Source organism: Mixophyes fleayi, chromosome 6 (genome assembly GCF_038048845.1).
Source record: "Mixophyes fleayi isolate aMixFle1 chromosome 6, aMixFle1.hap1, whole genome shotgun sequence".
Taxonomy (NCBI): Eukaryota; Metazoa; Chordata; class Amphibia; order Anura; family Limnodynastidae; genus Mixophyes; species Mixophyes fleayi.
In genome coordinates, this window is record NC_134407.1 from 48,399,036 (window position 1) to 48,423,956 (window position 24,921).

The following is a 24,921-nucleotide window of genomic DNA, read 5'->3' on the forward strand; positions in this document are numbered from 1 at the left end:
GATGTGTGGGTAACGTGCACTTTAACTACAATAACTTGACACCAAAAAACAAGTTTAATGGTATTTTCAAACACTTGCGTAGTGTCTATAATACAAGAGAACAAGAATTGGTTACAAGGTAGACACCACTAGGTGGCGAACTTTGATCACCTTTGACCAGAATGCTCATCCTGAAATTAGACTGCTTAGACTTTTCACATTACATCTTTGGCTTAGATTCCCTTTTGCTAATGGTTAATAACAACCATGTAGAATCACTTCTCGGGATCACAGGTCCTGCACATTGTAATGCCATTGGGGTAATTACACATTTTTGCATCACAGGCACACTGTGGTAGAGCAGATTCTAACTAAGGTCATAATCTAAGACCAGGTTAATACATCAAAACGGTTACAAGTTATTCTGTTTTACAATGAATCATTCAGGATCCATTCGTTCCTTCCTTTGTCATTATTTGGTATATAAAGATCGTAGTCATTTATTTCATGAATTACATGTACTCAATACAAAATGTACAGAAAATACAATACAAATGTACAAAAGGAGATTCTATCCTACAACTTTTCCATTTGCCATTGCATTTCTTTCTAGTCCCACCAATGTCTCGATCATCCTCTGACCATTATAGCTCATGGCTTGGAAACCTGATGTCCCCTGAAGACCTTCAGGAACTCTAATGTTGAGAAAATCCACCGTACTGGGACTAGGTTCCAAACCATATTACTGCCACAGTAACTTGCAGAACCTTCTGCATCAGTGCACTAGAGCCACAGGGTGTCTTACACAGATCTAGCCCTTAGTCCATCATTTTGTGAGATGTATCCCCAACATGCTAAGTTCTGTTGGAAAATACATACAGTGAATGGTTTTATAAGGCTACACTGGTAGATTCTACCGAACGCGCTTTAAATCTGGAGAAAAGTAGAAGCCTTTACTTACGGTTTCTTAGCTGTTCCCCAAATTTGGAAAGCACAGAGCTGAGGCTAGTGTCACATGGACCATTGTTGCAAGCTACGTATGAGGGTGTGTTTACTAGTGCAAATGCCAGTGGAATAAACAGCACTTGTTTTACAGTCACTAAACTGTGCTCTTTTGGACATATGGACCCAGTGTTAACCTCCAGCTCTGAAATCTATTTATCAAGTGAGCTGGAGGCAGCACAAAGATGTCATTTATGTAGGTCCACTGGCTCATTTGCTAAAAGAAAACCCAAAAACCCTCTTGTTTACTAACATAACATTTGTTTCCATTCCCTTGTCTAGTACCGTTCTGCAGGGTAGGGAGCCATTGACGCGCTAACTTTTAATAGACCGTTAGCCCAGCCCACTGCAGAACATTACGTTTCCAAATATACATCCCAGAGCTCTCTCTTTGGCATTTTCCACAATTAGTCATGTCTTATAAGTTATCACACAATCGTTAAGGTGCAATACGTGTTGCACTTCTACATACGTTTAACATGGCAAAATATAAATATGTGCGTCCTTTTATGTTTCTTGAAAAATGGTATCAATCAGGCAGATGTCATTTTGATCATGTACATAAATATTTTGCCCTCATGGAATTAGTATAAAGCATAATAGCAATGTTGTATTGCTAATAAACATTAAATAAATAAATACATTTAAAAAACAAAACAATAAAAGTGCAAGGAAATGCATATAAATAATACGGAATAGTCCTATCTCAAAGCTTGTTGAAGCAACAAAAAAAGTGCATGGCCAATGCCTCTTCAAAGTGGTTTTTCCCGTTTGTTCTGTCAAAAATTCTGTATGTGGGATCCCTTGTACGTCTTCTCCTGAAGGCCACTGAATATTTCTTTTACGCCATTCTGCCACTGGAGAACCAGTTCCATTGGTGTCTTCCCTGCCTGTCAGGTCAAATTAAAAGTCATTTAGTCAGACATTAAGATCTAAACCTTTGTGTTGTCAAGCGAAATTACAGCATATAGAAAAAAGCTGCACCAGTTATATGTTCACATAAATTCTGTTTTACAATTGAAAGGAAATATTTGCCCTATTGATTGGAGGCTTTATTTGATTTCATTATCCATACCTAATAAACATTTTGCAGAGAGTGTTATTTCTCTCTTGTTTTTATTGAAGGTGTTTCAAACCTTCAGATGACTTTCATTTATTGACTTGTACAAGCCCTCCTAAAAGTTTTAATTAAATGTTTTTTTTTTCTACTTTAAAAATAATTTAAAGCCACTGAGTTGGATCTCTCCTGCTATGAACAGATCATTGTATCGCAGAATGTAATAGGCAGACTTGGCTGAATGAGCGAGCCAGGACCCTGCTAAAGACAGTGAATAGCGGGATTCCAGGGAAGGGACTTTCGCTGTGATACCACTATTGGGAAGGGATTTAGCAAATGCACCTACTGCTCAAATTCTGATCTCTGCTTTTGATAGAGATTGGATGAGCGAAGATTGACCGTGGAAAGGTCATAAAGTGCCACAGAAAGCAGCTTATACTTGTTGGAAAAAGTGATTTGCATTTAAACAATGGGGCAGGGACTGATGTGAATGAGTTCTTTGTACAGCGCTGCGGAATTAGTGGCGCTATATAAATGATGATGGGTGTGCATGAATTTCATTTTATTTTATGCAAGCAGAAGATAACACGTGACAGCTCCCATCCTGCTTAAAAATGCAAACAAAACACATTAATAAAGCATATTTTAGGCTGCTCATGATTTAATAGGATTGCTACATTTCTTTCTACCCTAATTGCTGCTATCTGCATATTGTATTAAATTAAGTGTCATTATCTAAAAGAACACAGGCATCATCATATTATTAAACCAAGTCCTCAGAACAAGCCGTACAATGTGATGTGTCCACTTTGCCAACACTTGTAATTGTGACAAATCTAAAGCTGTAATCAGATTTGCGCAGTTAAATGTTTTGTTCTTAAAAAATAATTTTTAAAAAAAAAATCATTATGGACTCTAAAAGCAGCAACATTTGTGTTTGAGCAAATCTTTCCCTTCACAAAGACAAATATAATAACTTGAAAAATCTTGTTTGGCAGGTACTTACGCAATTTTTGATAGATAAATTAGCGCCATACAGGATCAAGAGTCTCATCATCTTGTAACGATTTAATCTCACCCCATCGTGCATTGGTGTATCTCCTTCCTGCAGACACCATAATAACAGTTATTTCATTTTTGTTCCTTGCTTTTAGGTATGAATAATTTTTTTTGTCTGTAACCAGAAATTCACGTATTTCAATTGAATGTACTCTATAAAGAAAAGGAAGTTTTACCTAAATCCTCACTATGAAATATGTTGTTTATAGAAAAATAATGTTTGGTTTTTCAAGCTTCGTGCGTTAAATTAGTTAAAAAATCATTATTTACTAGAAAAAAAAGTGAATGTCCTATAACTCCGAGCAACCAAGACATCTTTGCTTCATTGTGAAAATTTGAACGTGATCAATCAAAGCCAACAACTGATTGGTTGTTATGTGTCTGCACGTTTGCACTTTGTAAATATATTCAATATAACTGATCATGAGGTAGTGTAAGAAAATGATACCCGGACTTTGGCGTACCCGATCTTTGGCATTTAGGTCTGCTTCACATGCAATGAGATGTTCTGCGCAGTCATGCTGCCCAGTCCTGACGGCGACGTGAAGGGGGGTACTGAACAACTACAGAGAGGGAAAGAGCAGAGAGAACCATTACTAAAGTACATCTAGGCCTTAGCAGTTAGTTAAAAAATAGATACAATGAGATAGCAATTGTATAAATAAACGTGAAAAACAATCACTCAATAGATGAGTAGATCTACATATGGCCAAGTAAGGGAAATAAATCTGAAATTATAATAGCATATTTTATAGGCCATTCTCTTCAGTGTAAACCACATGATATCTTTTAGGGGCCTCATAAATGGCCCTTTATCCCACATGATGTCCCCACATTCAATGGTACTTATTACTGCGATGAAGAAAAGTCTGACAATATCTACAGCGACGTGGTAATCGAGAACCTGTCATTCCCGACATACTGACAATACTGACTGTTTAATACACTACCTAGGTGGAGAAGCATCAGATCACATTAGGAGTTCATATAGCCTTCACAATAGGTTAACCAGCCAAACTGATGCGACTGTATGACTATACTACCGTCATTCTGAGACACCAGAGTCACCAGATATGGGACTAAACACAAAATATCACTCATATCAGTGATCTGTCGCCCAATGCTGGTATATACTCAGCCTCCTTCATTAACAAACGAGGTGTTTACCCTCTGTAGTTGAAAGTCAATATATTATTTAAACAAATAATGTGCTTCACTGGTTTCTTTTCTCTTTTCTTTTCAGTTATATACAACTAGAAGCACTTTACACAGATCTGCACTACCTGATGTAAGCATGATTTAAACAAAGTAAATTTAAATTTCTCAACTGGGAAATTTGATTCTTGCTTCTGATTATAAAAATGCACCTGGATAATGGTTTATATTTTAGCAATGAGGAGTCTTGTATGTTTATTAATGGAATATACCTTGTCTCTCGCATTGATGTTTGCTCCTTTGTTAAGCAATAACTTTAAAACATCAACACTTCCACCACGACAGGTCCAGTGAATTGCTGTGGATTCAAGCTGTGAACAAACCAGAGCATTTTATCAGCTACATGCACATAATGTTGGATTTTTATCCTGCATACAGTACATTATACAGAAAAAAGATACTTAATCTAATAACGTATATTTTTAGAGCTTACTTGCTAATAAAGCTAGGAAAGCCTGCCTTACATCTGAGAAATGCATTGTTTAAAACAGCAATCCCGCACAGAAGATTTTTCTTTTAAATAGCAGAGTAAGTATCTTCTTAAGAACGCATTTGATTTTTCTTAGCTGCCATACAAATCATTATTCCATTTTCCAAATCTCTCTGGAGGTTACTCAATATGGCTGCTAGGCACAGTCAGTCTGCTATACAGACACGGGGAGGAGAGGGGGGTGTAAGAATGTTACATTACCCAGAGTAAACAGCTCAGAGACAGCGTTCCAAAGCCTCTCTGTTCACTATATCATGTGACTGTGGTTGCCATGACACTGAGCAACATTGTAAATTAATAGCAGCCTCAGGAAACAAACCAAGGGAGAATGCTAAATACCAATATTCTTCTTATAGCAGACCAGAGTCATTTATGTAAAAAAAAAAAAGATAAAATATAGGTAATAATTTTTCACGAGATTTCTGCTTTAAAAACCAAGGTAAAGCAGAGTTTGACTGATATCTAATATACCGACGTCTGAAAATGATTTGCCCAATTTTGCATAGTACAGGGGTCTGCATAGATATGTACATGTCTAGGTTTGGCTATTGGTGCAAAGTATTAGATAACAAGTACAATGAATTAGAACAGGGAAAGATGACTATGGGTACTTAGCTGCAGTTTTTACGCCACTTTCAGTATGTTTGTTGTTTCATAACTGGTAAATGTGGAATTGTTTGGCCTGCGTTACTGTTAAAAACTCATCTTGAAACCCCTAGTGTATTTTCCCTTGCTCGTTTCCTGTGTCTATATCAGCTTAGTGAGCAGGAGATAAGTCACGTGTTTTATGTCTACATTGCACAGAGGAAATGACAGCATAATAACGAAACTAATACATTCCTCCTGTACTTTTTTCATACTGCATTTAAAGAGTCCCTATGATGTCACTGAGCAAAGGACTGTATTCAGTTACAACCATTTACTTGGTGATGGTGATATTTTGGGATAATTTTTTATGCTTATCTTTAAAAAATGAAACAACTTCCATTTATCATTGCACGCACATGATGCTTTCTTGTTCAGTTGCATGAAAGTAAAAGCTACCTAGAGTATATTTCCCCTGCTGATAATACCTTAAATACATGTCTGACTTGATGTGATTGTGGCTATGGGATGCCACAATGGTGTTCTGTTATTTCTGTGAATAATTATATAGCCACATGAAACATTCTGGGCAGAGGGAATGGCATTCATTCCACTTAGATAGCAGGAGGTGGTAAAGGTAACTAACCATTACTCTATTATTATTCCTAGGATTTTAGAGCCTTGTAAAACGTAGCTGCCTCATGTCAATAGAATTATTGTTTGTAATCTAGCAAAATTTTCCAGTATTTTTCAGCACCCTCTCTAGTTGCTTTTTTATAGCAGTTTTCATTTAAAAAGAGAAATGTGTTGGAATGGTCCACTTACCATATCACAGAATTCTAGGTCTGCTCCAGCCTCTATTAACTTCTCAACAATAGCAAGGTGTCCTTCTGAGCATGCTCTGTGGAGGGCTGTGCGTCTGTACTGTTAGGAAACACACAGATGAGTTGAAAACAAACTATACTGATAAAGAATATTCACAAGCTTTTCATTGGATTGGGTTTACACCCTGATGGAGAGACATATAACTCAAAGGGTTAAACATGAAATTCAAGATGTAACAATAATTAATAAGCATATTCTCAGGGTAATTTAATAACATTACTCTAAGATGCAAATCTGCACAAAAGTAGAGCAACCAATTGATTTCATTTTCTACTCTACTAGACAGATAAAAGCTACTTGCTGGTTAGTTAATATAATGTTAGTGCAGATTTGCACTTTTGAGCAAAGTTAGTGAATAACCCTTAGTATTTTTGTCCTATGCCAAATTTGGGATAAAGTGAGTTAAAAAAAATATTATTTACTATCCTTCACTAACACTCAAATGTTTTACTGAGAACTTGTAGGCACCACTTATACAGTGAAAGGGCTTGTAAAACAGAACTCCAGGAACTCTTATGCTTTGTTCCAAGAATGGAGCCTCGTGCCTCCTTTTATAAGTGCCAGATGTAACTGATGCCTGCACTATTTTTTGCGACCTCCACTGCCTGCATTTAGTGCTGCCTAGTGCTTGTCAGAGCGTCGGGCAGCAGATACACATAGCTGTCTGTGAACAGCGCTGCTACACTTTAAGAAGGGGGGACAGGTGCCTTCCCGTAGTGTGGCCAGCTCATTTTAGGGAGCACTAGTTGTATGGGCTCAGTGACCTCTCTTGTAATATGACTATTTATTTACTTACTGTGTCCAGTACAAGGAGCATATATTAGACACAGATTTATGCTACATTTTTAAGACTATACGCAAAGTTAGGTAGCTGTGTCTAAGTCACTTTTGACTCCTCTTTTATATTTTCGGACCTTTTTAGATCTTTTTGAGCCATAATGTCAAATCTAACCTCAGTCCTAGGGCTAGATTTACTAAGCTGTGGGTTTAAAAAAGTGGGGATGTTGCCTATAGCAACCAATCAGATTCTAGCTGTCATTTTGTTGAAAGTACTAAATAAATGATAGCTAGAATCTGATTGGTTGCTATAGGCAACATCCCCACTTTTTCAAACCCGCAGCTTAGTAAATCTAGCCCCTAGGCTCCAAGCTGTTGTATTATTGAAGGATTATTAAATTGAATAAAGTTGAAAGCAGGGCTTTAAAAAAGTTAACACATTTGTAGAAACTCTGCAAAATGTTGCAGCAAAAATATAGTTATACATTAATGTATTAATATTTACATGAGATAAATAGAATGTTTAAATATAAATAAAAGATACTATTAGTACACAGTGACATGGTGCCTAATTGGCAGCTGTATATGAGAGCACACCTATGTTTAAATATACATTTACAGTCAAGCACTCTTCCAAAGGGATGACAGCTTTAATTATACAAACATTAATAATTACTATATGTAAATCCTGAACAGAAGTGTAATAACTCACTAAGGTGCATGAGATGAGTGTTTGACCTGTTGACATGAATAATAAAATAGTCAAGTCGTCACTGATACTGTTACCGAAATGTAACTTCCATCATGCTTGGCCATTTGCTAGCATGCTTAGCGTGAAGGGAATTCTAGATAAGTGCCAACTGAATTACTGAGGGTTGCCAACTCCTGTTCTAAATCCTTGTTGTGGCGGCATATGCTGTATATAGTTTTTAACAAAAAATATCCTACCTCATCACAGGCATTTGGATCCCCACCATCTGATAAGTATTTTTCAATTATAGGCAATTTGTTTTCCAGCACAGCTTTTAAGAATGTTGTTTCATCCACTTGATCAATCTAATAAAGACAGATTGCATTTTACATTATTGTTGCATTATTTCCTATATAAGCTATCGTACGTGAGTTTTCTTCTCACCAACTTACTATTGGTTCAGGCTCCGGTTCCTTGAGCACCGGCACTTTAACTTTTTTGGACCTTTTTCGTTTTTTAAGCTTTATTATAGTTTGAAGATCTTCCAAGCTGTCCAGCTTTGGGCGTTCATCTAGTTTCTTTTTGAGGAGCTAAATACAAATTAAATGATGGGTTTTAAATGATGTGAACAAGTTTAGAAAGCCGTGTATTTGTACTGACATTAGAGCAGTTAGCTCTACTATGTTTATGTTGATTGGTAATTGACATAATATGAATTACAGTCATAAGTGTCCGTTTGGCCTATTCCTTGTGTAAAATACTGGAAGTGTTTTTTTGGAAACAGTAAACCAGACTGTACTTATGCCTTAATTTAGTGGTCTAATTCAAGCTGTATCATATGTTTGTCTGGAAGCGAATTTCATCTTAAAGAACTGTCATAATTGCCATACAATCTCTGATTAACAGAATGTGAAAAACTGCATTTCAGTTATTGGATTACTTTGGATACCATTAGCTACCATCATTGTTTATTGCATTGCTACAGTATTTACCTATCTCGTTTTTGGCATATAAAGCATACCAACCCATATTGGTACCTATATGTTGCCACTACTGTCTATCCTGCACCGTAATGGGGCAGAGTGCAGATTGACTCATTATTACAGCCCATGAGTGTTTTATTAAAGGCAGTACTGGTAGGCTGAATGAGGCCGGACCAGCTTAATAATACTGACAAGCACACCGACCCTTATGGCAAATGCCAGAGTTGCCAGATTGCCAGTACAGGCCTTACCGTTAACAAGCTTAAATTATAGTAGTTATAAGAGGCGTTTTAATAGTAAAATGAATAGTCATGCATTTCACTACGGAGCACATTCAATAGGAATGATGGGTGAGGCCTGTCTCATTGTCCTTGCTGTTATTTGGACTAATTTGGTGAAAGCAACAGATATTCATGCTTTGCCATAAAATGGCTAAGAAATGGTGGTGTAAGGTCAATAGTCGCACCTCGATCTTGAGCTGTTTCTGCTGTGCTTGTTTCTCTTCCTCTTGCTCAAGCAATGATTTTGAAGTTGTTTTTAAGTCATCGTGTTTCTCTAGAGTTACCGCTGTTTCATAAACTCCTTGTTTAAAATCTCCAGATACAGTATCTCCAGTATTTTTCTTGTCGCTTTTCTGTCCGGTCACCTGTAAATACAATACAATACACTTTCATATCTTTTACCGAAATAAACAGTTTTGTTGACCGCATATCAAAACATACTCTAATCGTAAATAAGAATGAAATATACAATATCATGTGTATTTCATGCAAGTAAAAATCCCATCTCACGTTCCTTTCTTCACTTGTAAAGTGACACGTTGTAATCAATCTAAAAGTTTATCAATAACACAAAATATTGTTTAATTATACTTTCATTTAATGTTGGGCTTATTAATACAGATTTAGTTAATAAAGATTTTACTCAACTAAAGGTGACCTTCAGCATGACTTGACGCGCGAGCAGATGAAAATGGCCAAACTACTACAAATGCAAATTTATTTCAGAAGTAAATAATAATTGCCACAAAATATGCAAACCTTAATACATTGTTGGTTGTCAGATTTGGTTGGGATTAAATGTGGACACTAATTGCTGATAATATAAACACTCAGCTATATCTTTCCATTGTCTCTTCCCATGACAGTTGAAAGAGCTAAGGAACTTCATCACACAACTTCGGATGAATATATTATCATGCTGAGTAAAACCACCCACAGAAACCCCAGCTCTACAAAATTTAATTAAATCAATATATTCATATGGCATTTAATCAGTAAAAGTCCAAAAGTACAAGATTCACTGCATAACAACATTTTTTTTTTACAGTAGATTCTAATTAAAACTAAAGTTATAAAAATAAACACTGTAAAATATATTTTGCCTAATATATTTAAAAAGAAAATATTTGCTCATTTTTGTGTGTTTTATCATTGAGGTGCTATGTTTAAAGTTACTGTTAACTGTTGACACCTGTAGTAAAGCAGCACAATTCAACTTAAAACAGAATCAATAAGCTAATTTGCATACATCATTTGAATTCCAAAAGAATCCCTTAGAGAGTTGAACCGTTATGGCATCACAAATTAGGAACAAAATGAAAATGACTTTACATTGTACATTTGTTATTGAGATGCATGCATAATATAATGTTGTATAGTATTTGTGCTATGAGATTGTGAAAAAGGTTATGCTGTTTTTTCATTATGTGTTGTTAACTTAAAGACTGATCAATAATCTGCAAATACACACACACAAAACTGATTTACAAACAAGCCAGTGGAACAGCTCCCTAAATAATTCCTGAGCTTTTATAACTAAAGCCAAAATAAACATACCAGTTCTTCCACTTTCAGCAACATTTTGCCTGTGATGTCTTGCAATGTTCTTTCCTGATGTTAACCTTAATGAAGACAAGTTAGTTCTCTCCTTCAAACCCAGCCCAGTTCTGCTTTATATACTGTGTCTCTGGCAAGGTTGAATGAGGTAATGTTCCAACCTGGGAACCCACATCTATGTGCCTAGTTCAGTCCTGGAGATAGGTGCTCTGTCATTCCAGACATGCTAACTAGCCAGATCTTGTGTCATGTGAGATGTTAGGAGGGGAGGGTAGGAGTAGCAATGGGCCTTATGATTAAATAATATCCCATACACTAACCACATTGCATATCCCAGTCGGTATGAAATGTGAGATGCCCATTTCACTGGGAATGACTCAAGCACTCAGCAATGATAGTCATGATATCTGTACTAGTATGACAGCTGGTTCTATTGGTCTCGCACCAGATTTATCTTCTGACAGCCAAATGACTAAAAGATGCTGGAAAGAGGGTTGTATCAGAAGTTTAGTCCGATAAATAGTTCAAACGTCACTGCTGATTTCAGGCAGAGCTTACTGTTTCGTTTTATTTCAGGGCCCAACAATAAAGGGGGGGGGGGATGCCACATTCTATATTTGATGTCCAGAAGTCTCTTCAGGATTACTGAGCAAGACTCATGTCTCACACGCTAAATGTGACAATGATATAATTGTAAACAACCCGCTTTGCAAATAGCACAAAGGAGCAGCTATTACTATTATGCTAGTAAACACGTTTGAAATCTAATTATATACAGGCATTTATTAGGACAAAATACAGAGGACGTTATTCAGTTTTAAAGGGCAATAAATTCTTTTTAGGCTCCGCAAGCAAATTCTTGTTCTAAGTTATTTTTTATTTTTTTTATATTTTATAAAATGTCCTATTGAGGGGATGTCGTACTCATACTACATTTTTAAATATGAAAAAGAAGAGACTTATTGAAGTGTTTTATCTTACAGTAAGAATAATTGTTTGCCACCAAATGTGTAATTTTTCACATATATCTTTATTTTGTTGATCAATAAGATATGATGTGTATTATGTCCAGCTTGAAGGGGTTTTGCTAGGACCCACGTCCCAGGCATAGTGCTTTTTTAAACATTTTTAGATTGATTTAAATTTATTGGAAACAGTTATTTGTGGATTGAACCAATATTATTAATAAAAAATACAGTCTATCAATTCTCTTGGAACCAGTGACACAGTGAACTAGTGAACCAGTGACACGGTGAACTAGTGAACCAGTGACACAGTGAACTAGTGAACCCGTGAATCACATCCTGACCAAATATTCATAAGACCTAACCAATACTCATGAGTCACTGGATCATTGTGAAGTGAATATTGGTGCAGCCTACAAATGGCTGCTGCAACAGATACATTTTAAACTGTATACCTCCCATTGTCCAACCAGAAAGCTGGACAAAGAGTTTGCATATAAAAAGGTGGCATAGTTCATCACCATCATCATCATCATTTATTTATATAGCGCCAACATATTCCGCAGCGCTTTACAATTGGGGACAAACATAGTAAACTAATCAACAAACTGGGTAAAACAGACAAAGAGGTGAGAAGGTCCTGCTCGCATGCTTACAATCTATGGGACAATGGGAGTTTGATACATGAGGTTAAGTCTACATTTTGCATTTCGGCCCAGCCAGACTGCAAAGGTAAAAGTGACTCATAAGCTAAATGATCCTGTCACACAACAATGTTGGTCAAGGGGTAGTTGTCTTGTGTGAAATTGTGTAACGGGTGGTAATAGGGTAATGTAGTGAGGTTAAGATTGTTACATAATATTGGGGGCATAGGCATTCCGAAGCTTACTAGACTGTCCCCAACCTTCCTCCCTTCTCTGACCTGTGAATTGCTGCATACACTTGGGGGGAGGGGCTAGAGCCAAACAACCCAACTGAATTGATGTAATTTTAATCATATGGGCAATCACGTTTGGGCCCACCAGTATACATTCTTAATTCCTGGGCTGTATACCTTAATATTTATTGAAGAGGGATAGTTAAAATGAAAAAATGTTCTAATAAAATTTTGTAAGCATGAGATGATGAGCCTTGTAGTGCTCCCAGTCAGTATCGCACATAGCCTCTATTAATGCAACGGCTCATTAGCAAAGTGTCCCTGAACAGTAGTTTAAAATATTGGCAACTATTTAAGCTAAAATCTGGGTCTCCCATTGTCCCCTTTCTGAGACCCCTTCCGCATAATCTGAAGTACCACAGGAGATAGGGGAGTTCACATTCTCCACTGTCAGTGATATTATACAGTGATCCCACAATCTTTTATAATATAAAAGTCACCTATCTTCCTAACGGCACTAACATTGTATATGCACCTATGCGTTTCCATATTACACAAGGGGACTCGGATTCATTTTCCGTGATAAAAATAATAATAATAAAAAGTAAGACATGCAGGCTCAAAGAGCACCATTAAAATGACACATTTATGTGTATTCTGATTTGGATGCATCTCAAGATGCATCCAGCTCTGCATCAGAAGCGTATGTGCTAGTTTTACACCAGAAGTAGCAAAAGCATAGAGATACGGCTTGACAGTGTTAGTAGTTAATGCTAAAGTCACACTACCCAATTTGTACACAATATAATACTGTAATGAAATGTCATGTAAATAAGAGAATAGTGTTTGGACAGTGTTATTAATAAATTGCAAAGTTCCATATACTATCTAAAATAGATTTAGATAGAGACACAAATACAAAATGAAAGTACAAATTAAATGCAATTAAACACGCATCCATTGTCCTTCCTTTAAAAACGAAATAGTAATCTTCTTTCCTGGTCCTGATACAAGCAATGGTTTGATATAATATACTAATGCTTTATTCACTAGCATTGGGTGGAGTCCAGATGCAATCAGCCAATCAAAAGCGGCTGCTGATTGTCATCATCATCATCAGTGAGCATTTTGCACCAGGCATCGAGCACCCGCAAGAGATATGTCTCCTGATGGGCTCATATGCGCCTGTTTCCAGTCCTGCTTTGGTTGCACTTATGTGAACACGCCCTTACTGTACTCGGAGTATAGTTATCCACTCCTTCCCACACGCGTTCCTCCTTTCTAACCATAAGGGGACATAAGCGCATGTTGCAACTGAATCTGTATACAGACAGAAGCGTAAGCCTTTTTTGTGCACACAAAGCAGTAAAGAAATGCGGAAACAAAGGTACATATGTCCAACTCTATGTGAGTAAAGGCCCACAAATAAGTCAGTGATTCTTGGGCCTAACATTGAATCCCCAGTCCTCGTTCTAGTTGTAATCCCCGTAGGACCACATTAATAATGACCACATTAATAATGCCACTACAAATACAACACACAACCCAGGAAAAGATAAATGCCTGTGCAGGAAAACACAATACATGTACTTGAAAAATAGATTTTTAAGGAGTAGTACTCCATCAGGACAAGTAGGGAAGAGGAGTGGGGTGTACTTAATCCCTCTGGAGGGGTATCTGCATCCTTCAGCAGTAATAGAAACAAGTCCCCTGCTGTTTAATTTTAAAGACAAGTACTGTGTATGTTATGGGTCTGAATCATCAACGTTAAGCGTAACTTGTTTTTTTAAACGCACATACTTCAGGCATACTCACGTCTGTATTCAGCAAGAAGCGGATCTAAACAATCATCTTTTGTTGAATACATACTCAAACGTATATGGGAAATATGTTCCTTGATGTATATGATACATAGTTAATTACGTGACGTCAAAACTAGCAGCACGTTATCATTTGCCCCTGTAGCTAATTCACTAGAAGAGGAACGTTTGTGTCTGACATGCATTTGTATTGGCGATTAACAGAGGAACGCACAGGCGTGCAAGTCCTTCCTTACTCTTATGGTTTATTACCACAGTTATTATTATAGTTTCATACTAACCCTGCTTATTAACCCTTCATATGTATGCTGTTTGTATGATATTGCCTATGAAAAAAGCATATATGATGATATGGGGAATGGTTGTGCTGCTGTATACTGTGTAGGGATAATAGGAGAATGGCTGTGCTGTCATATGCTGTGTGAGGATAATGTAATAATGGTTGTGCTGCCATATACTGTGTGAGGATAATGGGAGAGTGGCTGTGCTGCCGTATACTGTGTGGGGATAATAAGAGAATGGCTGTGCTGCCATATACTATGTGAGGATAATGGCAGAGTGGCTGTGCTGCCGTATACTGTGTGGGGATAATAGGAGAATGGCTGTGCTGCCATATACTATGTGAGGATAATGGGAGAGTGGCTGTGCTGCCGTATACTGTGTGAGGATAATGGGAGAGTGGCTGTGCTGCCATATACTGCGTGAGGCTAATTGGAGAGTGACTGTGCTGCCGTATACTGTGTGATGATAATGGGAGAATGGCTGTGCTGCCGTATACTGTGTGATGATAATGGGAGAATGGCTGTGCGGTCATATGCTATGTGAAGATAATGGAATAAAGGCTGTACTGCCATACACTGTGTGAGGATAATGTAATAATGGCTGTGCTGCCATACACTGTGTGAGGATAATGGGAGAGTGGCTGTGCTATCATATGCTGTGTGAGGATAATGTAATAATGGTTGTGCTGCCATATACTGTGTGAGGATAATGGGAGAGTGGCTGTGCTGCCGTATACTGTGTGGGGATAATAGGAGAATGGTTGTGCTGCCATATACTATGTGAGGATAATGGGAGAGTGGCTGTGCTGCCGTATACTGTGTGAGGATAATGGGAGAGTGGCTGTGCTGCCATATACTGTGTGAGGCTAATGGGAGAGTGACTGTGCTGCCTTATACTGTGTGAGGCTAATGGGAGAGTGACTGTGCTGCCGTATACTGTGTGATGATAATGGGAGAGTGGCTGTGCTGCCATATACTGCGTGAGGCTAATGGGAGAGTGACTGTGCTGCCGTATACTGTGTGATGATAATAAGAGAATGGCTGTGCTGCCATATACTATGTGAGGATAATGGGAGAGTGGCTGTGCTGCCGTATACTGTGTGGGGATAATAGGAGAATGGCTGTGCTGCCATATACTATGTGAGGATAATGGGAGAGTGGCTGTGCTGCCGTATACTGTGTGAGGATAATGGGAGAGTGGCTGTGCTGCCATATACTGCGTGAGGCTAATGGGAGAGTGACTGTGCTGCCGTATACTGTGTGATGATAATGGGAGAATGGCTGTGCTGCCGTATACTGTGTGATGATAATGGGAGAATGGCTGTGCTGCCGTATACTGTGTGAAGATAATGGAATAAAGGCTGTACTGCCATACACTGTGTGAGGATAATGTAATAATGGTTGTGCTGCCTTGTACTGTGTGAGAATAATGGAATAATGGCTGTGCTGCCGTATACTGTGTGAGGATAATGGAAGAGTGGCTGTGCTGCCATATACTGCGTGAGGCTAATGGGAGAGTGACTGTGCTGCCGTATACTGTGTGATGATAATGTAATAATGGTTGTACTGCCGTATACTGTGTGAGAATAATGGAATAATGGCTGTGCTGCCGTATACTGTGTGAGGAAAGTAAACTGTTATCACCCAGACCAACTGCACCTCGTTTCTCACACTAACATTGAACGAGTTACTTTCCCTCTTTCCCTCATCATCACAGACTTCATTATGATAGAAAATGTGTTGTAGTTGATGCCCAGTCAAAAGGGACAAATGTATTTCATATATTCAGTTATGATCCAAATGGCCCTTCATCGTGGTACAAATGTACCTTAGTACACATTTTCTTTACAAAAATAACACACACACACACACACACACATTATTTTAAAAACAAAAATCTTTTTATCATTTAATAAATTTAAAAAACAAAATAAAAATCAAATTTAAGAATTAAAATAATATCGCTCTTTTTTATTTTTATAATTTCGAATTCTTTTAACCAAAACATGGACGGATAGGTTGAGAATTTGGGTGGACGGAAAGTCAACTTGGATGGGTGGGATGCCTTTGTCAGCTGAAAAAAACGAAAAAATTTTTTTTTTACAATTGCAATATTATGACATTTTTAAAACATATCTTAGTTTACTTTGTTAACAAATTTTCCAAGCTCAGCAGGGTTCCGAAATGGTACATTAAGTGAAACTCTCTGCAAAGGTTTGTGTTATGTTGAACACAGTAGTAGCCAGAGCAGAGACGTAAATTTTAGCACCGAGGCATGAAGGAAAACTGCCGCTCCCCCCCCCCCCCCCCTAGCCTTTTAATCTAAAATTTGTATAAACTGCGCCGCCGTCAGCATTACGCCCTGGTGTTTGCCCCTTTCACACAGCCCTAGTTATGGCCCCGCATTTTGGAGGCTCATGCAGATATATTGGGGGGTTTGAATGCTTGGCAACAAACACATATTAGGCCTATAATGTCAGATACCTGTGGAATGGCAAACGTTCCCTAGGCTAATGGAGAGTCTCAAGGAATCTTCTGAGTTTGGGGAAATGGGCAGTGAGGAATATTAGATTTCTTGGCCCTACTCCCGTGCCTCCTCCGGGCCTTCCTCCTGTGCCTCCTCCAGGCCCTCCTCCTGTGCCTACTTCAGGGCCTACTCCTATGCCTCCTCCAGGCTCGCATCCAGGCCCTCCTCCTGTGCCTCCTCCAGGCCCTCCTCTGTGCCTCCTGCAGGGTCTCCTCCTGTGCCTCCTCCTGTGCCTCCTCCAGGGGTTCCTCTCTAGAACCCTGATTACGACACCAGGCGGCAGAGGCGTTCTGTTAGAATAAATATGACACATTTGTTTATTTGTAATAGTTATCTCTGTCTCACACATGCATAGATACAGCCAGATAATGTTAGGTTGCAATGTAAAATATCCAATACCAAACATGGACCATCATTGGCCAAATAAACACACCTCTACACTACTTTTGTATGGACTTGATATGGGAGGTTAAGATTAACCACATACTGATTCTGAAACATAACTATTACATAGCAGTCCTTGCGCTTTGTCCAATGAACATTAACTGCTGGACTATGCTGCATATGTGGCAGAACCTTCGCCGAAAGACACAGCTTTACAGCTCTACATGTATCACCTTTTTGTTCATTTGAAAGACACCAAACCTATCAGTGAGGTGAATGTTGAAAGGTCTCATTTACTTGCAAACTTAAGGGCAGCACCGTTTTCTCGTGCTGAGTACTGAAAACGGCAGCACAATGTTGGTTTGGTCCCGCAGCTCAGAACAAGAGAACATTATGCCCTCATGTTTGCAGGTGAATGAGACTTTTCAACATTCTTCTCACTGAATGCTTCTCAGGCCACGAGTGGGCATAGGCCCGTCAGTCGAGGATCCATTCTATACCATATCTAGAATTGGTGACTTTTATCTGTCAATCTCAATAATCATCCATCTCCAGGTAATTAGGGGCATGATAATGCCTAGCCTTTCACATATAGGCAATCGCAGGAGAACACTGCATACCCTATATAACAGCTGGATAGGCAATCATTCAGCCCTGCCATTTTGTGATTTTGTAGCTCAGCAGAGTTTAGAGGACCTACATTTCTAGAAATCTCTGATAATTTGTGATACAATTACACACCTTTGGGCCTTATTAATCAAGACACGTATCTGCCGATTTTGAGCATAGTGTACACAAAATCACTCTGCGTATGCCCAGAACCAGCAGGTACGGCGTGAAAGCAGCCCTGTTCTGCGCACCTGCGAGGGCAAAGGACATCTTCTACAGTGACCGGCTGTGGGGAGTGAAATGGTTGGAGAAGGGATGTGTGGCCCTAATCAATGCACAATGAGGGCGTGCCAAACTCGAGCTCAAGTAGCGGCCCATCCTTAAAGGGTGGTTTTCAGTACAATATATATTTATGAATATAAATAGAGTCTCTTTTAGTGTTGCTTAATCCAGCAATACTTTATTAGTATAAATGAAAAATCTTAAATAAAATAAATAAACAACACAAAACAAACCTCACTTTATATTGCATTTTATATGTTCCTTCTCCCTACAACACTTTTATCAAAATGCTAACAGCCTGTTTGCTTTAAAAATCTGGTGTTTTTGCCAGCAACAGCGCTTGTTTTTGCTTCGCCCTATATACTAACAGGGTTATTAATTGTGTTAGGGTTAACCTATGTCAAATAATATAAGGGCTGGTACTGGGAGGAGGAGCAGAGCACTAAGACAACCTGCCCCAGAACTGGGTTAAGGCTCTAGGGGCCCGGGGCACTTTAAACATGGGGGGGGGGGGGGGTATTATGTAACATGGTTATCATTTTAGACAAATACACAGGCAATACTGTGTGCACTACTGTATTAATAAATACCCCTCTTCACCAAACTCATATTCAAATAATAGCCCAAACCACCCCAGCATTAAATTAAAAGTCCCATCACCTCACCTTAAATTAATAGGCCCCACTATTAAATAGCCCCAGCATCACCCCACAAATAAAATAGAACCCATTTAATAACGAATCCTCACCATTAAATAGCCAACCTCCGACACTATATTATGACCTCCCTTCCGTCATACAGTATGTTAACATACTCCCCCCTCCACAAACATTATGCTGCCATGCTCCCCCCCTCACACATAATGGTGCCATGCTCACCCCCCCCTCACACACACATAATGGTGCCATGCTCACCCCCCTCACACACACATAATGGTGCCATGCCCCCCTCACACACACTGCTATGCCACACACACACACACACACAATATTGCTATGCCACACACGCACACAATACTGCTATGCCACACACACAAACTATACTGCTATGCCACACACACACACACACACACACACACACACACACACACACAATACTGCTATGCCACACACACAATACTGCTATGTCACACACACACACACACACACACAATACTGCTATGCCACACACACAATACTGCTATGCCACACACACACAATACTGCTTTGCCACACACACACACACACAATACTGCTATGTCACACACACACACACACACACACACACACACACACACACACACACAATACTGCTATGCCACACACACACACACACACACACACACACACACACAATACTGCTATGCCACACACACAATACTGCTATGTCTCACACACACACACACACACACACACACACACACACACACACACAATACTGCTATGCCACACACACAATACTGCTATGCCACACACACACACACAAACAATACTGCTATGCCACACACACACAATACTGCTTTGCCACACACACACACATACTCACACACACACACAATACTGCAATGCCACACACACAATACTACTATGCCACACACAATACTGCTATGCCACACACACACACAATACTGCTATGCCACACACATACACACACACACACAATACTGCAATGTCACACACACAATACTGCTATGCCACACACACACAATACTGCTATGCCACACGCACACACATATGCCCCCCTGCCCCCTGCCCAGCCCGCCCCTGCACATCTGTATCCAGCTCCATGCATCCGAAAATTTCTTGCTTTTCTGCCATATCTCTTGCACAAGCTATGGGGCTGGTTTAACTTCAGCCGACGGTTCCCACAGGCTCTATACAGTGTTAAAAGATAAAAAAAAGTGTGGGGTCCCCCCATCTAACCATAGTAACCCTTCTGCTGCTAGCCTAGGCTGGTAGTCGTACAGTTGGGGGGGAGAACCTAGGGGTCCCCCTGAGTTTACAACTAGCACTAGGCAAGAGGTATATATATATATATATATATAAGTTAGGGGACTTTCCCTCTGATAGCGTGGGAAAGCCCCCTAGCTTACAAATAGAGTATTTTATAATTCATTATGTGGCGGTTGATCCTCCATAGAGGATCATAGTTCTTGTTTTGTCAAGCCTGATCCAGAGGATTATCTTGGGTTCATCAAAAAAGAAGGTAACAAGATTTTTTCAACTACCTGTGGAATGTTTCTTTGGGTGGAAATTTTATGGACAAGTAGAGGACCTTGGGTGTGATTTTTTTTGAACAGCTACATGATCTTGGAATGTGTTGGATTTTATTATGGATCCAAACCTTAAGGACTAAAAGCTTACAAGACTAGATCCATTACTGATGAAGAAAACAGATGGTAAATATATATGGGTTTATTTTATTTTTAATAACATTATGGTGTATGAATGAGGTGTGTAATTTATTTACATTTTAGTTTTTGTTAGTTTGTTTTTTAAATAAAAGCGTGTGGTTTAAAAGAGGTGTGTGGTTTATTTAAATTTTAGTTTGTGGTATTACATGGCTCAGCGAGCCTTGGGTGTCAGGGCATACTGACACTTTCTCCAAGTACCAGCATACCCTGGCTTCCATGGGTATGCTGGTGCTTGTAGTTTCCGGTTTGCTTTGAATCTTTGTGCGCATGACCCGACCGAAAAGTTTGGGCATGCGCACAGAGATCTCCTTGCCTCTGTTACAATTTGTGCTACATCCCTTGCAGGTTTTGTACCCTCCTTATGCAATATACAGTATAGATATACTTACAACTAGCATATTAATATCTATTAATGCTCATCCCCATGTTTCTGTAAAATAGTCCAAAAATATGTAAAAATAAGCATGAAATAAAATATAATAAACATGACAATTTCATTAAATGATTAAAGAACAAAACAAAAACATTACAACTATATGGCACTACATAGGTATACATAGTAGACAACATAGACAACATTTTTGAAAGCTTTTAAAGCACACAACCACAATACAAATGTATGCATGCATGTAGGAACTATACAACACACACATATTTAAAACAGATAAACATTGGTAATGTGCGTACTCATGTGTTAAAAATAAATGAAAATAATTTGAAAAGCAGAGACAACTTCACCATTTGCACAAGTATGCAGTGCTTGTAAAATGTAAAATAATGCACCTACCTCTTTGGTATATAACAGTCCTATAAACCTCAGCAAACACTATTATAAGCAATCCTTTGACGGAATAGTCATCTGCCTCTGGCAGTCTTGTTGTATAAATAGGTGCGTGTGCAGGTGTGCAGGTAATTAGTCCATTCTCCCATTAGTTGATGAGGTTGTGAATGCTGGGTTTGGTCATCATGAGATAGACTTGACCATGAGCAGATGCAAAGCTTATATATGACAAACTGCGTAATTCTGTGTGTGCAGGAGTTTAAATCGAACATATATACAGGGGAACGCCTTTACTGTACATTGATGCCGTACATCTGTCCCTTTCCCACCCCGTTCTGCCCCTGAAATCGTAAGCTGATGTAAGTGTGCTTTGTGCTGGAAGATTAATTGGAAGCTGCTGCGTTCTGTGGTGTATGATTCAGGGCATGCGCAGAGTAATTGTGCGCATAATACGCAATGTGTTGTCACTTAAGCTCCTTATTGAAAAATTTTTACATTTACAAACATTTCTTGAACACTGGCCAAGCATGGACATTTGGAAGGTACAAATATTTGTGGAACAGTGGGCAAGCCGGACGGTACATATATTTGTTGGGACTTTGCGTAAATGAGTGTGTGTAGGTAAAGCATCAGAAAACTGAGGATTTCGTCCATGGTGAGTATTTTGTTTTTTTTTTGTTTTTAATAAAAATCTATGGTGTACCTGAGGGTGTTTACTGTATTTATTGGTGTTTTAGTATTTTTAATAAACTGCAAAGGAGATTGGGCCCCTACACTGCAATCAAGAAGGGCCCCAGCACTGCACTGCAAGCAACAATGCCCCCCCCCCCCCTGGTGTACATGAGGGTGTTTACTGTATTTATTGGTGTTTTAGTATTTTTAATAAAGATTTGTGGTTGGAATGAGGGTGTTGTGTTTTTATTTAACATATTGATTTGTGGAACTACAGATCACAGCCATCCGTGGGTGTAAGAGCATGTAGGAACTTGTGGTTCTACAAGTGCCAACATGCACGGGGTGCCATGGGTACGCTGTTGCTTGTAGTTAGACAAGTAGCAGCATGCCCACACTATTTAGGCCAACATGGCTGGCTGGGACATGTAGTTCCACAAATCAAAATTGTTGTTTTTTTTTTTTTTTTCATACAAAATCCCCATTTATTACCTGCGTTTCCCCCCCCCCCCCCACCCCACCCCACCCCCCTGCTATAGTGCCTATCACCCCGGCTGGTTTGCCTAGTGCTGGTTCAATTAAAATAGGGGGAACCCTACGCAAAAAATTTCAAAGATTTTAACACACACAGCAATAGCCTGCCAGCACTAGGGTTAAGACTAAATAGAGTGGGGAGCAAACGCTTTTGGTTTTAAAAAATAAATAAATAATATGCTACTTTTCACCATTTTGAGAGCTGACTGAGGTCAGGCACAACCACCCCCTCCCTTAAAAAAAAATAATAAAGTTTAAATACATGCACCACTAATGGATTTTTTTTAAAGGGGGAACTTTCAAAAAATTATTAATTATTACACTTTTATTTTTTTAAAAATTAGTACTTTTCAGTTTTTAGGTTATTTTAATGAACTTTTACACCTATTTTTTCAGTTTAATGTATATTTTTCTTAACTTAATAAAAAAATAATTCTTTGAGCAGACCAAGGAGGTGCGAGATGAAACAGCAGATTTGCCTGTTTCACCCACAGCGTTAAAAAACAATTGAATAGCTTTTTCCGCTGAGGGTTCGCATCCAGCCTATACTTTAACATTGACAAACGTTTGGAGCGCGATAAGACCGTTTCGGTAAAAAAAAATAAAAAAATTGAATTGCGGGAGAAGTTTCCACAATCGAAAATAATAACAAAAAAAAAAAAAAAAAACGCAACGCGCTCGAAATTACAAACTCGCTAACAATTGAATACCCCTCTCAGAATTTAAAATCATTTATGTTTTTAAATATTGTGCTTTTTATAATTTCATTTCTTGCAACAAATTCCATAAAATTATGAAAAACAACACATTGATCTAGTAAACATTATAAAGTTTTATACCTTGAAGGCATATTTTAAGGCACCTCTTTATTCTTGAAACCTATGCTTAAAGATTCTTTGAAATAGATATATTATCCCAATATGATGAATTGTCCCTCAATCCTAATCCGCCCTCACTTTACTTCTAACTTCTTGAAATGACAGAGAAGAATCTCAGTGGTAGCAAAACTGTTAAAAGTTATTTTGCTGCTGTTCTTTTGTTTGTTATGCGCTTTGACAATCATACACACTTTTATAGTAATATCACAATCGTTATATCACAATAACAGCTCGAGCTCTCATCGTCCTGGTGCTTAAAATATCATTAGACGAGACGAGTTTATTTTGGCACTTTGTCCCTCTTGCATCATATCTAGGGTGATCATTAGTTATTTTAGGCCCAGCAGGTCACCGTTTTTCTGATGTGTCGTACCTGCTGGGACCATATTAAAATTATTGTACATATATAGAAGAACCGCAATGCTGTATGTTTTTTTTTAATTACAGGTGTCATGTTTTAATTTAATTCTAGAGTTACATAGTTTAATATGGAATGTATGGCTACAGCTGCTGGCCTTGGGACTGTGCCAATGTTTGAAGCAGCAGGGTCTGCTCATTGGAGAGGCAGCAGGAATGTAAAGGAACACCTACTGTATCATCACATGTTGCATGTCCCATGCCCAGTAAATGACATACACTGTTACTGAATGATGAATAATGACTTCGGAGACCACCTCGGTGTAGGGTATCAGAACAAGTTCATAGCATGTGCAATCTTCCCCTTTCCAAAAAAAGATTACATTAACAAACCCTAAGATAAGGTTAATAGAGCACATGTTCTATGTATATATAAATGACAAATGAGAGAAAGAAAGAAAGAAACGTTATAATAAATGTTATTATTATTATTATTAATAATAATAATAATAATAATAATAATAATAATAATAATAATAATAAAGTAATTTTTCTCTGCAGTAGTCTATGACTGTAAGTCTCAATGCTCCTTTGAATGACAGCATCCTTCAGCAAAACCACTCTAGGATTCATTCACATGGTAACTGAACATACTAATTAATTTGTAAAGCATGTTTAATAACCACTTCAGAACAAGAACATTGGGAGGATTTGTGTTTCAAACATGCCAGTCATTAAATGACTTCAGTGAGTATTATCGTGAAGCTTTCACTTATCCATGTTAACATACTGCATTAGACAAAGGACTAATACCCTTCAGCACTCAACCTGTTGCTAAACTTACTCCCCCACGATAATCCTTTCTGTAATATGTAGCATGAATGGACAATTAGGAGTTTAGCTAGCTGAGCAACCGATCATCATGACTGTTGTAATTCAGTAAGAGAGCGGATTTCCTAATCTGTGTTGCTATTGTAATTTTTAACACTGTACAAAACAGA

General features: G+C 38.4%; 1 protein-coding gene across 1 annotated transcript; it reads right to left on the reverse strand.

The window, feature by feature from the left end:
* Positions 1-35: 35 nt before the first annotated feature.
* Positions 36-10,694, reverse strand: ANKRD1 (ankyrin repeat domain 1). Its single transcript, XM_075216421.1, has 9 exons — positions 10,562-10,694; positions 9,190-9,369; positions 8,193-8,330; positions 7,998-8,105; positions 6,213-6,311; positions 4,525-4,623; positions 3,562-3,660; positions 3,045-3,143; positions 36-1,871 (listed from the first exon to the last, which is right to left on the reverse strand). The coding sequence occupies exons 1-9, from the start codon at positions 10,583-10,585 to the stop codon at positions 1,761-1,763; spliced, it is 957 nt and encodes a 318-aa protein (XP_075072522.1). The 5' UTR covers positions 10,586-10,694; the 3' UTR covers positions 36-1,760.
* Positions 10,695-24,921: the final 14,227 nt, after the last annotated feature.

Coding starts and splice junctions, on each gene's coding strand:
- ANKRD1 (XM_075216421.1), bottom strand. CDS start 10,585: ATGTTGCTGAAAGTGGAAGAACTG. Junction 6,312..7,997: donor ATCCAAATGCCTGTGATGAG/GTAGGATATTTT, acceptor GTTTCCTAACAG/TACAGACGCACAGCCCTCCA. Junction 3,144..3,561: donor ACCTAAATGCCAAAGATCGG/GTACGCCAAAGT, acceptor TGGTGTCTGCAG/GAAGGAGATACACCAATGCA.